Genomic DNA, 17,132 nt, shown 5'->3' with positions numbered 1-17,132 from the left:
CTGCGCACATAGAAGTGCTCTTGTAGACTCAGTGAAAGGTGAAAAATAAAAAAAAATTCCGTGAGAGAAAGAGAAAGGGAAGAAAGAGAGAGATGGAGGAGGAAAAAAGGGGGTGGAGGAGGCCCCAAGGTGCGCTTTTTTTTTTTTTTTTTTTTTTTTTAAACCACAGTGCCAGCTTATTATTTATGCGCGCATTCAGAGCCGCGCATCGTTAATGGGAAAGCGGCTATTCATGAGGCTCTGTGCAAATGCACCTGCCTCGGTCATTCAGAGGCTTCTCTGCTGCCCCTGCTTTGGGCATAATAATGACATTAACTGTGAAGGAAGATGAGTTCACACCGCGTGCTTTAAAAAACAAAACAGGCAATATAATCGGTGAGATTGTGGAATAAGAAATGCTTGGGTAGAAATATGACCTGCAGATGATTATTAGGAAAAACGCATTTAACAAAAAAGGATATTTATTTTTTCCACTCCCAACAAAATCCAGATTACACATCCATGATGGAATAATAAATAAATGGAGTAACACACAACGCAGTGGATTTCATAATAGTTTTACTTTCTCTTAAGACAACAAAGGATGAGAGTCGTTCACATCTTTATTGCACTTCCTCTCGTCTTTCTTCTTCCAGTCCCACATTGAGTCCTTTGTTGAATTTCAGTGGGTCGTGGAGAAGTCATGAGAACACTGGACTTTTTGTTGTTCCCGGTCTGTGGCGATCTCTCACCCGTAACAACCCTTAATAACCCAAAAAGGACTCAATAGACCCATAGATATATAACATTCAAAACAGGATAATATGCTCTTTATTTTCCATCCACAGATCTAAAGGCTTTACACGCATCCCCTCTCAGCGGAAATAATAAAAAAAGATAGGATGCCTGATTTGGGCAATTAATCATCGTATTTGTTTCACTGGAGCGTGGTTGGTGATGATATCCCTTTTTAAAAACAGTGAAAATAGATTGATAGATGAAATAAATTCTCATGTGTGATAAACATGAAGAAAGCAGATTTTAGGTTACAGACAAACAAAAGGCTTCATTTGGTAACCATGGAGACCTAGAGCACTCTGTCTTAATACAACAAAACAATATATACATATATTTTTATTATAAATAGAACAATTCTGAATGAAATTACATTACATTACATACATTACATTTAGCAGAACGCTTTTATCCAAAGCGACTTACAGAGGAGGACATTAGACAATATGCTGTTTATTTTCCATTCACAGATCTAGTGGCTTTACATGCACCCCCCTCTCAACACTATCCCAATTAATGGGCAACACAAACAAATTAATCATCGTAATTTGCTCCAAATTAAAAGATTACTCACTGGAGCGTGGTTGGTGATGATATCCCCTTTTTAAAGAAACATTAAAAATAGATAGATGGATAAATAAATTCTCATACATGTGAGAGAAACATGAAGATTTTTAGGTTACAAACGAACAAAGCGTAACACATGGAGACCTAGAGCACTCTGTTTGTTTTAATATCAACAAAACAATATAATATATATTATTAAAAATTATAAATAAAAATAATTCATAAATAAACAGACTGTAACGTCATCAACACCGCGCTTCTGCCACTACGTCACCAATCGGCGACTGTGTTTGAGTTTGTAAACATTGCCTCGAAACTACAGAGAGGGGAAAATACAAAAAACATGGAGAATCTGGTGAAGGGTAGAAAATATGTTTTAATTGTTTTTGTTCAATGAAAGCAAAGTTTTAAGGAAATATCTCGCGTTTCATTTGTAACGAGCCGCTTAGCATGTAGCATTAGCCTGGGCGGCTAAGTCGAGCGTGGTGTTTACACAGTGTTCACTCCTTCAGTGTCTCACTCTTTCACTGTGTGTTACTGCACAAACACTTGGTTTCATCAGTGAGTGTCCAATGTACGGCTCCTAGGCTTTTTTTAATAATATATTTTGTATTATGTCTGCTCGGATTTCAGAGGAACTGTGTGTCTGGAAGATTTTTGACATTGAATCAGAATCAAATCAGAAAACTTCAATAATCCCAGTAAACAAACAAACAAAAACAACATAGTAAACAAGTACCCTTATGATAATATATGTAATATATAGGTTAAAGGTATATAAAAGGTCAAATTTAGAGTTAAATAATGTGCAACACTTCAAAAGTGTTTGTGTCAGATTACAGAAAGGGGGAAGATGTGTGTGTGTGTGTGTTGGGTTTGCAGAGGAAGGGTCGGAGTCCAAAGGCTATAAAGCAATTAATGAATAAATATGAAGGATTTGAACTGCACAAACTGTGTGTTACTGTAACTGTGTGTTACTGCACAAACTGATTTGAACCTTTAAGGACATAACTGCTGGTGTTTTACGTACATCTGTGGGTGTGACACAAAATATGACTTTTCTGAATGGTTTTCGTTGAAGACAAAGAAAGAGTGACACGTTTTAAACTTTAAAATGTTCACAGACTTTGCATTACTCGTAATAACTCATGTTTGAAATGAACATGGGGTTCAGATTTGTATCAATTTCATTTGGTCACATTGCCATTTAAAAAAATAAAAAAATAAATAATAATAAATGATAGTTATATAACAGTATGTATAACTCTTATTGTTCATTCTTTCATTTTTAAAATGTCAGTATTGGCCCTCGGGCATCTTCACAATGAAATCAAATCTGGCCCTCTTTAAAAGAAGTTTGGACAGTCCTGCCTTAGTGCATGTTGTCTGCGTGTTTGTGTGGGTTCTCTGACTTCCTCGTGCAGGTTTACAGGTTCATTGGTGACTCTAAATTGGCCGTAGGTGTCTCAATGTGAGTATGAATGGTCTGTCTCTGTGTGTCAGCCTTGTGTTGAACTGCCGACTTGTCTTGGTGCAGCTAGGATCGGCTCTGGCTGTTATTAAGCTGTTATTGAAAATGGATGGATTCATTTATCTCCACATATTGTATTTGTATAAACATACAATTAAGCTGATTCTGGTACAGTGGATAAGAATGATGAGACATCTCGCACTGAGTTCTCACGTCACTGCACCTGTTTCTAAATTTCTGTGTCTATATGTAATGTAATTTTATTCATGTTTTTAATATGCATTATTCTGCGGCACATGACGTGTCAGTGCCTCACGTGTGATCCGATGTGATTCCACCAACACAAACGAGTTCCTGTGTTTCCTCAGGTGCACGGAGGTGGAGGCTATGACTCCGACTTCAGCGACGATGATGAGGAGGGAGAGTCGTCAGAGAGAGGCGTTAAAAGGTAAAAACTATAGAATTACATAATAACACATTTACAAACCCAAATAAGTTGAACTGTGGGAAGTCGTAAAGGCTAATATATTCTGAATAAGCATATTTCTTCTACCGTCTTTGCTTCTAACACTCAAGATTTTTGTCTTTGTTTGCACCTTTGTCAGGAAACGTGAGGAGGAAATCTTACAGAAGCCATTCCAGAAAGGCCGACACTCGAAGGTGGCTCACCAGAGTTTACACTCTAATGAACTGGACAGGTGCCGTACAATTGCATTGAAATATTCCAGCCATTTAGTTTTTACATTTAGTTCTATCCACAATCACGGCAGACCTCCCTTCTGTCTTCTGTCGTGTATTTTAATAGCTCCATCCTGCAAATAATTCCCGTTCCTCTTCAGTCAAATACATTTCACCTGTTCGCGTCGCCGTTAACTTCAGTTCCGATAACGCATACGTGAATTGCCGATAGTGAAATGAAATCACTCAATCAAAGTGAAATTTTATTTGCAATTTGCGCGCCTGTGATGTACGACGCAATTAAAATAAGAGAAATCCAATTATAATCTTCACGTTTGAGATCTCATCATCACTGCCAAGATGAAATGAATTTCACCATTGTCTTTACATTACCATCCAGAGCGGATGTGTGTTTTTATTAATTTATGCTTCTAATAAAAACCAAATGGGGCCATATTTCCTTTGTGTTATAATGGTTTCCTGTCACTCCGTTTGTTCTCAGTTTTTGATCCATGTTTCAAAAAAATTAGGGGGACTTGGGGGGGACTTTTAGCTGAAGTTGGTAGAGCATCCGCTCAGTTCTTGCCGCGGCGGCCTAGGGTTCGAATCCGACCGGCGGACCTTCGCTGCACGTCATTCCCCATCTCTCTCTCCTCACATTCCTGTCACTCTTTAAGCTGTCTCTCTGAAAAGGCCAAAAGAATATCTTAATTTTTTTAAATTAGGGGGAGTTTAGTGAGACCAGGACACTTAAAAAAATGAAAAGTCTCGTTTATATATGATTCATTTAGTGACAAATCATATACATGATGTCCTGACGTATGCAGTGTCACACATTACGTCTTTGTTTATCTTTATAGATGACTGTTCTCATTCTGTTTTTCAGAGAGGAAGCCCGGAACAGAAGAGCCCACCTGATATCAATGAACGCTGTATCCTTTCTTTTTTTTAAAATTAGCTTTACGTCAGTGTTTTTCTTTTAATGATTTCTGCATGACGTGATAAAACTGCATACGTTATGCCTTATTACATATGTCCCCACGTTGTATGTTCATCTCATGTTGGTCTAAGTGCTTAGTCGCCTTCATTTGAGCTAAGGAACGTAGGAAATCTCAGCTGTTTTTGCATTTCACATGAGGGCGCAAGTAAACATTCAAACAGAGACCGACCTTAAGCAGATGTCTCCAGTTTGAGCGCCATAAGAAGTTTGTTGGGGACTACATACTTTATTATGGAGGACAGATGGCCGACTTCAAACGCACTGCGTAAGTATTTTGTCTCACAGTCAAGCCTGGAAACTCAGTCATCTGCTCTCACTCCAGGCTAAAACTAATGACAAGATGTTAACCACAACAGAACATTGGTTATGCATTGTTTCTGTCTTAATAACAATTATTAATCACACTAGTTGTCGCTTTTTCTGCTTATCCGTGCATTTGTGATCGCAAGACTTCTCATCGAAACTTTTCTTTCCCTCAGAGACAAAGACAAAACAGACGCGGATGTGCTCCGTGAGAACCACCGCTTCCTCTGGAGGGATGAGGACGAGGAAGACATGACATGGTGATCACCCCTAGTCAACTATTATTCATGCAGGCCGCTTTTAATATTCAGCGTGCTTTTTGATTATCAGCTCCCATCTCTTCTGGAAGTGTTTGCCTCTAAAGGGATTCAAACTTTGGTTTGAAACTCATCCATAAGTAACATGTGCCTGGTGACTTCTACATTACTTCTGGACTCATTCTGTTCCAGGGAAAAAGAACTCGCCAAGAAGTATTACGACAAGCTGTTTAAAGAGTACTGCATAGCCGACCTGAGCAGATACAAGGAGAACAAGGTGGGATGAATGGGCGTTTTTAAACGGAAATACAGCCGCGGTAGGCGTTGAGTGAATGTCAGACGACGTGACAAGCACGCACGGTAACAGGCGACTCATGTCTCCTGATGATTAGACACTGTTTTAATATAGTAGCTCAACATTTTGAAGTTGTTAACGCCAATAAAATGCTGAAATAAGAAGCCAGTTCCAGACAAGAAAGTAAAGGATATTGTGTACGTGATAAGGCTGACACTAATAGCAGCATGACAGAATCCAAACGATTACCTACTTTTACGAGGTGACAACATAAGGACAAACATAACTACTAGGAAATAATGTATAGACACCTAAGCCTTCACAGACACCATGATCCATTGTTGCACTGTGCTCCAAAATGACACTAATTGTCCCCAGTGGTGGTGCCACGGGTAAAGGTTGATATTTCATAAGTCAGACACTAATCTCTGCCGCCACCGGTCCATTTTAGAGAAATGTTAACGGTGTGATGTGTTTTGGCGCTGTGCTCTGTCTCTAGTGACCACTGTGCCCATTCTGGTTTGAGGCCAAGCTTTAAAAAAAAAAAACTGACAATATGTTTAAACCCAAAGGGCAGTGTGCTTATGGCTCCATCGCTGCACTCTTAAGCCTGGTAATGCTTTACTCAGACATCTTTCAAAGGCATGCGATATCTCACACTGTCAAAGTTGTCAAATCTCTGACATTATGACAGATGACAGCTACACAACACCCCCAACCCGACTGATAATTACACGAGGCGCTGTAGATTGAAATTAAAACCGTCATAACCTTAAAACCTAGTTCAGTCCTCCAAAACTTACCACATGCATCCTCACAAATGAGTCATATTTGTCAACGATTGCAAATGCGGGCTTGAGTTTCATCATTCCCAAAAAAGTTTAGTGAAATTCTCCTGAGTTGTGTTTGGTAAATGAGGGCTGACGGCACGCAGATGATTCGCTATGAGAGCTATGGAAAGTGTGTTAACCAATGTGTCATTGTAACTAATGAAGAGATTATATACACACACATAAATAAAACATCCAATCACAAGAAAGAAGAACAAATTAGAGAAAGATACTGACATCGAGTGCTTTTACATCTGGCCTATTTCATGTTAGAGTGCTTAGGGTGCTGCAGCAGCAGCATTTTAGACCTTCATTTCCACCGAAGCAAATGCTATTAGATGCTGATGACTATTCAAATACCAACCATGCCTTATATTAAGCTTATAAATCTGACTTTAAGATTAATCGGATTAATTTAAGGGCGCACGTCTGGCTGTTTCATCGTAATTTACTGCTGCTTCACGTGGTTTCTTTTTAAATTTGTGCCCAACAGTTTGGATTTCGTTGGCGGACTGAGAATGAAGTTGTCTCTGGCAAAGGTATGACAAAGCCAAATGTTATCCCTAACTTTGAGTTTCTATGTTTCTGCATGTTTTATTCATACGCATGTATACATCCGAACACCGTACCATATAGAGATCTTAATAACATATAGATAAAAAGATCCCAAATCCATACTTGCATCCTAATTTGAAGCAGGTTTTTAGTATGTAGCGTGTTCAAACTGGAAAATTGGCAAAATAAAGTAGACAGTGTGCATATTGTCTGGTTTGTGCTGTTTTCCTGTGCGCTGTATTTACACTGTTCATCGAGGAACACTTTTCTCCAACAATGCAAAGGAAATGGAGGAGCTGGTCACAGCCAAGAAACATTCAAATAAATTGTGGCTGGCGGTGAAATGGCCCCTAAGGATATTGGAAAACAAAAATAAGCAATCAATCTGAAAAAAGACATTTTGCTTTGCAGTTACCTGCAGTGTCATTTCCTGTTAGTAGGAAGCAAAACGTAGATTTTTTGGGGTATGCTTATTGCTAAAACAGTATACTATGACACATACTATGTATATAGTGAATAGAGCTAGTATGTAGTATGGGTTTGGACACAGTTTAGGTGTCTCCTGCTAACAAGCCCACAAAACATTTCACAACCTCGTCCACTAGATGGCGAAAGAGATAAGACAATATTGTGGGTACTCCCTAACACTCCACATGTAGGATTATTATACACATATGTGTTTTTCACTTCATTCTGATTCATTTGATCGTCAGACCTTTCCAATATTTGAAATTCCACTTTTTTTGTGTGTTTTCTTCTTCTCGTTCATTCATTTATTGATTGATCTGTCGAATCACACAAATGGTCTCCCAAACCTAATTTGTGTTTGACAGTTTGGACAGAGCTTTTGATGATTACTGTCTGTTAATTGTTCGGGATTAGTACGACTCCTCCGCTCCGTCCGCCACTCCTGTAGTGTGACAGTGACAGATATTTATAGATTCAACTGGATGTACAATATCTGAGTGAGGATAAACCTGCCTAAACAGCTCATTGATATGCTTTGAGCCACACAGACACACACTCACACTGTTTATATCACCGCAAATACACACAGTATGTCTGAGAAAGCTGACTAAGCCAATATATTGTTCCAGATTAAGACTGTGTAATCCTGGTCTCTGACAGTTCACCCCGTGTAGCAATACTCTACAGGAAGTGGGATTAGATCAGGTCAGAGGCACTTCACTTCAACCGTCTGTGATTTGTGTACATTAACGATTAACAGAGAAATACTTCTTAAGCACTATTTAGAGCATGGGACACTAAACTCGGCAGTGAAATCAATACCAATCTAATCCTGTAAGGTCCTTAGTCCGAGGTGGAGGAAACACTTAAAAGTGTTTGTGTTGCAAGTTAAAGGTGGAAGAAGTGTTTATCACAGACTCAATATGATTGAGTTTGATTTAACTTGAAGTTTAAGAATCAAATACAGGCGTCCGAGCACAAAATCTGTACATGTACCGTAGATGAGACGAGCTTAGAAAGCGTGGTTTATTGTTTAGTTTAGTGGGTTAGAAGACTGAACTTTTCCCCAATCAAACAGATCCTTCATCTCCTTCCAGTATAAGGGGCGCTGCACGTCGACAAACACCTTTTTTAGGAAATCACCTCCTGCTATCTGTGCACTTCAGGTCATGTTGGTATTAGGTAATGCTACTCTTCACCCAATCGGGTGGATTACGAAGAGCGCTGCCCTTTCTTCTCATGGCCACTGTGTGATATGGGATGAAGGAATGGTACAAAGGTACGAAGGTGCTGTACAAGTAAAAAGGTTTTCCTGATGATGATGAAGGAGAACAAGAAGAGACAGATTGCGTCCTTGTATCAAGCACATGAGAGCAGGAGTCCTGAATTTCCCTCCATCTTATTGGATGAATTCTTGAAGACTGAGATCTATTTATATACTTCGTGCTCCTCCTCCTCCCTTTTGTCTAGTCCAGAAATATTCATACCTCTGAAAGATTTACATGAATTCTTCCATTTATGTATGAGGGAAAGAGGATGGCAGAAAGTCTACAAAGTGAATGGACTTCAAAGTATTTGAACATTTGCAAAGCTGATTTTCTTTTTGAAAGTTCTAAATCCGCCATGTTTCTTTCAGTTTTTGCTACCTTACGGTCATCTTCTTTCTCACCTTCACTGGTGCATTACCGTGCGTTTTTGTGCGTCACTGCCACCAAGTGCTCATCGGTGGAATAGCATGAAAACGGTGGCAAGAAAAGCGTATCCCATCGTCCGCTCATGTGCTCGGAATCAGGGACCGATCGCTCTCCACATGGTACATTTAAGTGTCCATGTAATTCACATCAGCAACTGTTTTGCCAAATGTCAACTTCCAATGAAATATGTGAAGATAAATCCTTGATTTAATGAGCACATCAGATATTAAAATATCTGTACTTTACACTAGAACACATATACATCTGGGGTGTAAAGTCATGTTCTTCTTCTGTGGGTTTCTCTTCTGGCATGAACTGAGCTTTAGTCTTGCTGTCAGGAGGAGGTGAAAGGCCAAAGGTAGCTGAGGTCCCGGGGCTTATTTTTGGTGGGCCTCCTGTCAAACTAAATGGAATATGGTCTTGGCTTATGTAACTTTTCAGGCTTTGAAAAAATGGTTTGAACATGCTCGCTACCGCACTTTTTCTTACAGTGCAGGAATCAGTCGTGACCCACCTCTTGCTGCCTGTGTTTGTCTAACACTGTTAGCTGGGACTGTGAGGCCACTTTAAACCTGCACTGTGACATTACAGTTTTTGTGAGTTACTGACTTATCGGCCTTTTAGTTTTTAGTTTGTTTGCAGTGTTGTTTTTCAGTTTTTCCTCTACCTTGACTCCATCCTCCAAAAACCTGTTTGTCAGGAGCACATGCAGCATATAATCTGCTGACAAATGATTTAGTTTGTATATTGTCACATCCTATCACAACATTTGCAGTTTCCCTTCATTCGCTTTTATTTTTTAAGTAAAATGAAAGTGATGGACCAATTCAAGGTGATTCAGTTGCTTTAACTTGGCCCGGGTCCCAACATAAACAGGATTTGTTCTTTGTAAGGAATCCTGCTGGGCTCTGTTGTGCCAGACAAAATAAATCAGCCTCAGAGAAGTAACTGAGTGTATTGTAAGTGTTAGAAGTTATAGCCCATTAGCCCGCAAAGCTTTCAGAGTTGCCCTGTCTAACAGTACAGACAGCTAGAGTCTGGGTGTTTTTCTGTGAGTATATGCGTGACTGTTGTATATTAAAATGAAGAAATATAAGTTTTTGTCAACAGATCACAGAAGGGGAAACAGATGGAACGCAGATCTTTTGGACACATACAGTAGAAAGCATTAAATTCAGCGGTATGTAATGCTCTCGGGTCTACTTGGGTAACAGGATGCTGTCGAATAAAAAAAAAAGTTGCAAAATAGAGTGTTGAACTTGAAGTCAGCAGTCTGGACTGCTTGTCAATGTGAAAGTTAGACATAAAAAGGCTAATTCGGATCCAGAGTCAGAGGTGGGACCGTGTGTTTGGAAAAAAGAATAAGTCTTTTGGATGCCAGTTTACATATTTGAAAAAATCTGCCTGGGGCGTGGATCGTTCAGTGTTTTGCACAGGCTGAGAATTTATTAAGGGTGGTCGACCCAGAGGAAGGCAGGGGCAGAGGGTGGTGAGTGTCAAGAGTTGACTGGAAAGCAGTTCTGAATTCACAAGCTCAATAACTCTTGCACAAGTGGATCACTCTGACAGACTTTTAAAGTTTGAACTTTAAGGTTACAAATAATCAAAGTATTTACAATATCGCTAGCTGACTGATCACCTTTGACGTTAAATTCAGCAAATTTCTCTGCTACCTGTACACCACCCTGGACCTTTTTAAATGATAAATAAAGTGAATCAAACTGAGCCACACAGCACAGGATTTGTGTGTCAGGCAATGTTAAATCACTTCCCCGACGGACATTCAGCTAACTTTGTAGTTTATGCTGTTGCTGTGATGATAGCTATGGTAGCTGTTTGGAGTTGGTGCGTCCTTTCTGCAACTTTAGCAACAGTTTGCACATCCACATATACCCACAAATATAGCTATAACTATTACTTGTGTTGTTGTTTGCAATATGTCATACTTGTCATGGTACTGGATTCCCAGAATTTAAGCACTGCGCACAAGTTACTCACTAGCCAGCAGTCTCATGGAAGTTTGTAGAGCTTTGTTCCCAAAAGCGGTGACATCACAGTAATAGTTTTACATTTTGAGATGTAAGAAAATTGATACCACTCTCAATATGGTGCTGTATAACAGCTGGCTATCTTAGATTAGCACAAAATACATTTTTACAGGGGTTATGTGCCGCACTTTGTTTGGCTGGGTGCTGGGACTTCATTCTGCAGGTTGCCTAGCGACCTCATTGTGACAACAAGACTCCAGGAAATTGAAATAGTCTTGAACCTGCTCTGGTAGGTGGATTTTGTTACCTTACGACAGAGCTAGTCTCTGGCTCAGGCTCATAGTTCAACTTTCAACAAGAAAGCCAATAAGTGTATCTCTTAAAATGTGTAATCTTCCGTTAAACGAGGGTCTGTGGCGCTCATAAGGTCTTGTGTAATAAGAATATATCCTTAGTCACCTTCTGTTCAATACGAGTGTCTTAACTTGACTTTCTGTTGGCCACTGTCTGCAGAGTAGAACATTTTGTCAAAAAACAGGCCAGGTTTTATAATAATGTGTCCTTTGTGAACTTTTAATAGCCTTCCACAAGCGAATAAAAAGTGAAAGATCACTGGCTCAGGTCACTGCCCTGTGACTTCATCCTTTGAATGTTAATTATACAGCCATCTGTCCCGCGTTGTATCCGTCTTGATCTCAGGCTGCTGGCTAGTGGCATTAGTAACCACTGACGTAGGAAGTTTCAGGAGTTTCCTCTCGTTAATGGGTTTACTCAGCCAACCTGATGCCAGCTCTTTTCACGGATCATGGGAGGCTCACGTGAGGATACCCACTACCTGTCAACAGAGCACACAGCGGAGACCCCTTTGTTTCTAAAACTTTGCACAGAGAGCTGCTTTGTGTTTTTAAAAATCTGCCGTCTGAAGACAGCACCGGTAACTAAAGTTGTGCTTATTAGCTTTCATGTGGAAGTTTCCTGGAAGTTGTCCCGAAACAGCTTACCACTGACTACACTCTGTTGTGAGTAGCTGGAGGGGCAGACACATTCACACTCTCCATGTTGTAACCTTCGAATATATCACATTCTTTTATATTCGACACCGAGCAGCGAGGGGATTCAGTGCCTTGTTCAAGGGCGCGGGGTTTTGTGTAGGCAAAGCACAAGCTTTTACCTCCTTTGTAAAGAGATACAAAGCTGCTCTCTGTGTATACAGTAGGTGTATTTGATTGAGTAGTTTGTGTGCGTAATGGAGAGGGTAGGATGTCATGGGAGAATTGAAATTGACGTCATCGGTGATGGTGGAGACGGGATTCTCCATTAGGTCTCGGAGCACCCGTCACTGCTCGTAGCGTCATGGGACAGAGTTGAGAAGATGGCATTATCCCAAGTCACACCCAGATAGTGTCGGAAAGGACCTGTCGTCAAGGATTAAAAGAGATGTGCTGGCATTTGCAGCTTGTCTTCAGTTTTAAGACAATTTAATTGGCTTTCTAAAATGTGACAAAAAAAAAAAACAGAACACTTCCACCAAATATCTCAATAACTATCAGATAGATTGCCATGAAATTTAGTCCAAGACATTCGTGGTCAAGAATAAGATGGTAAAAGCGAAGATAGAGCCGCAGACGTGGTCGTATTTTTGTTTGCTGATGGAAGAATTGTGAGTTTTATGTTGTTTACTCCAAGCTAAAGGATCATGGTAAAACAGAACATTAATAGAAAATGTTGGCTGTCTTACAAAGTCACTGGGTAGGTATTGGAAAACAGAAATCAAATAAAAATCTGAACTGCGTGGTGCCTTCTCGTCTAGAAAAATAAATAGAAATACAGCTCAATATTTCGCTTCAGAGCTACACTGGCACATTGACTGTGTCTTTTCAACTATAAACTCTAATTTCTTTCACTTAGCTGAACATAATGTCAAGTCCTCCCAAATGGTTGGGTTTAACCAGCCATCCTCATCACAACCCAGGACCGCAGCCAGAAGCATCTTTTTCCAGCTGACGTCAGAGATCCTTTAATCTAATACAGCACGTGAAGGGAAAGTCGGACTTATGGCCCATGTGGCCCGAGGCCAATGACGTCAAGCGTCACTTCACCTGACTGTTTACAGAGTCTCGATCTTAGGTAGGGGATGGCAGGCATCACTTTCCTCTCGCAGAGTAAGCAGCATTTCTTGCCACTGTGCCAAGAAAGGACCACTCTGACGCACTTGCCCCCTCTGCTACAATCTGGAGGAACCCCGGAGACCAGATCAATGCCACCTTAAGCTCCTCTGGGGATAATAGGCAGGCTGTGCAGCGGCTGGAGGGAGGCCTGAGGGGATGAGACGAGGTGAAGAAAGGGAGATGAGAAGAAGCAGAGGGATAAGGAGGACGGGGTGTCGAGATAGGAGGAGGGGGGCGAGAGAGAGCAGCAGGGTTTCGAGGCTGCCTGACTAAATCTGAAGCGTTTGGAGATTTATAGTCGGCATTCCATAATCCTATAATAAAGCTTTTGCCTTTTTTTCTATTGCATTCTCTTCCAATTGCGCCAATTCTGTTGTTTTATTATTATATATAGTCTTCCTATGTCGTAGATCATACATTTTTCCACACAGTATCTGTGCATTCACTGTCAGGGATCTGTGGCTTATGTAAATTAAATATACTTTATGGTTGTATGTATACAGTACATGTGTTCTGTGGTTTTGCAGGTCAGTTCCAGTGTGGAAACAAACGTTGCGAAAAGGACGAAGGCCTAAAAAGCTGGGAGGTGAATTTTGCCTACGTGGAACTGGGCGAGAAGAGAAATGCATTGGTCAAACTCAGTAAATACTCAATATTTTCTCTAGTCGTTCTGTATAAAAGTTGTGTGTGTGTGTGTGTGTGGCATATGTGAGCGAGGCTGTGGCCTGGTGGGGGTTCCTGTCTAAGACCCGGCTCATAATAATCCTCCAGGTATCATACTGGAGAAAATCCTGTTAGAATAATTACCGTAATTGGAGGACCCACCAGTCATAGTGAGCTCAGTCAAGCAGGAAATGACATGCTCTTTTAACAAGCAAGTGCAACAGGTCACATCCATACATGTTGTTTTTCTTCTTATCAGCTAAAAATGCAATCCCAGTTTGTAGTAATTCTAAATTCAGTGTTTTGACAGTTAGAAATGTTTTGACAGTAATGAAACATGGTCTGGTGACCATGGAGCATGAACTTAGTGCAGAAAGGCACATGTAATGATAATAAATAGCAATTAATAAATTAATTCCTCAATGCACCTAAGCATTAAATTTTAAAAAGCTTCAGATTTGAGTGTGTTTTTATGAAGAGTAAAACAGGAGTTCCTCAGGGCTCCGTGCTCGGTCCTCTTCTCTTTAATTCATACAGTGTGATAAATACTGTATTTATCACACTGGAGGAGTTTTCCAGATAAATCTTTATAAAATATTGTTATAGAAATATTTGGTAGTACCATTCTCCTTGTTTGCACACATTTGTTGCGGCAATTACATTTGGTAGCAACATGAGTTGAAAGTAAAATTCCTGTCTAACAGTTAAAATAAACAGAAATGATCTCGCTCAACTTTGACCTAACCCTGCCCTTGTTTTTCTTGCTAGGACTATGTCCCGAGTGCTCTTTCAAACTCAACTACCACCACAAGTAAGCCAACAAACTTTTCACCTTTGAGAGATTTTTTTTTTTTTTTTTTACCTTAAGAGATGTAGATCGTTTTGCCCATGAAGAGTGATTTTTAAAGATGCACTGCTCTGCCAGAAGTAGGACAGGTCACCACGGACAGGCAGCACACATTATTTTGCAGCATGCAGAGTTTGGGGATTCAAACTGTGATTTATGTCTCCTGTCTGACCTTCTTACCAGTCATGATTATATATCACTTTTTTTATTTTTTACAAGTGGAATCTTGACACAGCTGAATGTGATAATGTAGCTTTAGATGGGAATCTGAACCTTGATACGTGGTGGCAAGGGTTTTTTTTACAGTTACTTAGGATATAAGTATCTTTTAGTGTTCCAGCAGACTTTGCAACAAAATGTATAGAAAGCTTTCATCCTTTTAAAAATTCTACCGAGGATTTATTCATGCACCCGTGAAAGTGCCTTTGGCCCCCCGATGGATTTCAGGTTGTCTTCCAAAAAGAGCTATAATTGGCTGTTTTCATATTGCGAATACAGTTCATACAAAGTGCGACTCTGTTTGCAGGAGGAAGGAGGTGAAAGCAAAGACAAAGACTAAAAGGTTATCGGAGGAGAACCAGGAACCGCAGACGAAGAGGAAGAAGAGGAAGAGATTGTCTTCACACTCCAAGAAGCACAAGCACAAACACAAGAGACACAGAGGTAAGACTCGACTCCTCTCCTCTACAAGTACACTGTCCCATTAATTAGGGCAGTAATCCCATCAGATAGGAACAGCCTGTGGGAGCAGCCTTGTTTATTTATAGTTTTTTTTCCCGGAAATGATATAATTCCCATTTTCTCCTGTGACATTATTGCTTTCCCTTTTGATTAAAACTTCTCTTATAACTCTCTCTTTTCCTCTACAGATCGCTCCGCCTCTTCCAGCAGCTCAGAGGAGTCACGGGACTCGGACAAAGGTAACGCTCATGACTCTCTCGCTTTCTCCCCCACACACACACACACACATAGAAGTACCTCCTCCATTAAAAAAACACTCACACACATATTGGACAGTTTTTGATCTACAGTACTCCCTCAGGCCTCTCTAGCTGTGACCCTCCCCCAACCTTCTGGAGTGAAAACACCCTGACAGTCCTTACTGGAAATACATCCATTAGTCCTGTTGTGAATAGTAATAGACAGAGAGCAGGTCTGCTTTTCCTCAACTGTCCTGCTCTCCCATTCCTCTCCTCTCTCTCTCTCTTTTTTTTTTCTCTCCCCTTGTCTTTTCGCCCTTCACGGTGAGCAACGTGAAATGAAGTATGTCTTTGCCCTCCGTGTTCCTGCTCTGTTTATTCCAGGATCTGTCTGTCTGTCTGTATGTATAGATGGTTAGGTGGGCGGGTGGGTGGGTGAGGTAGTACACAAAAACAAACTTTCACCGAGGTTATGTCACTGAGTTCAACATGCATTGGAATTTGTACTCAAACACTCTCACACTTACTTTCTGACTTTGTCTCAGCTGCACATATTTGAAATCCACGAACGGCATGTAATTTATGACTGATGTGTCCAGGGAGGGTTAGGAACTTTGAGGTTATGTAAAGGGGGGGGGCTTGTATTTATATTAGAGTCACATCGAAGGGAGGTGGTGAGGCAAAACTGCAGGCTCCGGTCAGGGGGCAAAAATTTGCTGCTGACAATAAAACTGACAAACAGGGTCGACCTAGTTTTTCTTTTATGGAAGCGTGACCGACCGCTCTTCTGAAACTCTCCCGCTAGACTCCGAAGGTGGCGCTGAGCCAGATGGCCAATCCGAAGCTGACCATTGGCGAGGACCCGCCCCCGCTGTGGAGGAAAAGTCAAGGTGAGGATAACAGCTAATCTCGGCTTCATATTAAACCACACCCAGTAAGCTGCTGTAAGACCATCAGAGACAGTTTTTACCACTTAGCCTACATAGGTTACAGATCTCTATATAGCACAGTATGTAGACCACTTGGATACTTGCACAAAGCTGCTCTGAATTGTCAGGAAACTCACTGAACCTCTAACCTTCTCCTGTCACATTTAGTTTCATCTAGAGCTTGACTAAAATGTAATTAAAGTAAAGCAACAAAGCGCTGCCAGAGTTAGTCAGGGGCCGCCCATACAGAGTGTCTATCAGTCTGTGTGAGCACCATGCATAACTTGTGTTATTTTGTTTGCTTTATCTATCTAGGGAGGAGGAGTTCGATGAATACTTCCAAGACATGTTTCTTTGACAGCTGGTGTCGGCCGCAACCCTGCTGTGACTACGCTCCGTTCTGCACGCCACAGATATTAGTTAGTTATCTTTTGAGTCGTGCGCTTGTCATTCTCTTTGTCTATATGTTTAATTACTGCAACAGAAATAAACAATGTTTTCCCTGCACCTGTCAGCGTTTGATTTAACATGCCTGTCAGCGTACTGATTCATTATGACGGCAGAAAGTAACTGGAAAATAGCTGTCGCCGTGGTGTGGCTCTGGGGATGGTCATGACTTTTGGTCCGGAGTGTCTCTTTATGGTGGAATGGCACGAAAAATATATGTCTCTTGATGAATTCAACTTTTCATTTAGAGCAAAACATTTTGATAGATCCATTATTTT

The 17,132-nt window shown here is 40.6% G+C and overlaps 1 protein-coding gene across 2 annotated transcripts in view; it reads left to right on the top strand.

Annotated features, from left to right (window-relative positions):
- The window catches only part of fra10ac1 (FRA10A associated CGG repeat 1), an 18,582-nt gene extending 1,668 nt beyond the window's left edge, over positions 1 to 16,914 (top strand). Inside the window, exons 2-14 of one of the 2 annotated variants that reach the window (XM_027289416.1) lie at positions 3,181 to 3,260; positions 3,418 to 3,510; positions 4,377 to 4,422; positions 4,679 to 4,755; positions 4,970 to 5,053; positions 6,669 to 6,714; positions 10,003 to 10,072; positions 13,576 to 13,689; positions 14,480 to 14,522; positions 15,085 to 15,221; positions 15,428 to 15,478; positions 16,284 to 16,368; positions 16,723 to 16,914. In XM_027289416.1, the coding sequence (XP_027145217.1) occupies positions 3,181 to 3,260; positions 3,418 to 3,510; positions 4,377 to 4,422; positions 4,679 to 4,755; positions 4,970 to 5,053; positions 6,669 to 6,714; positions 10,003 to 10,072; positions 13,576 to 13,689; positions 14,480 to 14,522; positions 15,085 to 15,221; positions 15,428 to 15,478; positions 16,284 to 16,368; positions 16,723 to 16,765 (969 nt within the window). In that variant the 3' untranslated portion in view covers positions 16,766 to 16,914. Of the gene's footprint in view, positions 1 to 3,180; positions 3,261 to 3,417; positions 3,511 to 4,376; positions 4,423 to 4,678; positions 4,756 to 4,969; positions 5,054 to 5,242; positions 5,328 to 6,668; positions 6,715 to 10,002; positions 10,073 to 13,575; positions 13,690 to 14,479; positions 14,523 to 15,084; positions 15,222 to 15,427; positions 15,479 to 16,283; positions 16,369 to 16,722 lie in introns of both variants that reach the window. The other variant, XM_010747748.3, reaches the window with a different exon arrangement.
- The last annotated feature ends 218 nt before the right edge of the window (positions 16,915 to 17,132 follow it).

The sequence above is a fragment of the Larimichthys crocea genome, chromosome XVI (genome assembly GCF_000972845.2).
Source record: "Larimichthys crocea isolate SSNF chromosome XVI, L_crocea_2.0, whole genome shotgun sequence".
Lineage (NCBI taxonomy): Eukaryota > Metazoa > Chordata > Actinopteri > Sciaenidae > Larimichthys > Larimichthys crocea.
This window is presented reverse-complemented; position numbering and strand designations above follow the sequence as displayed.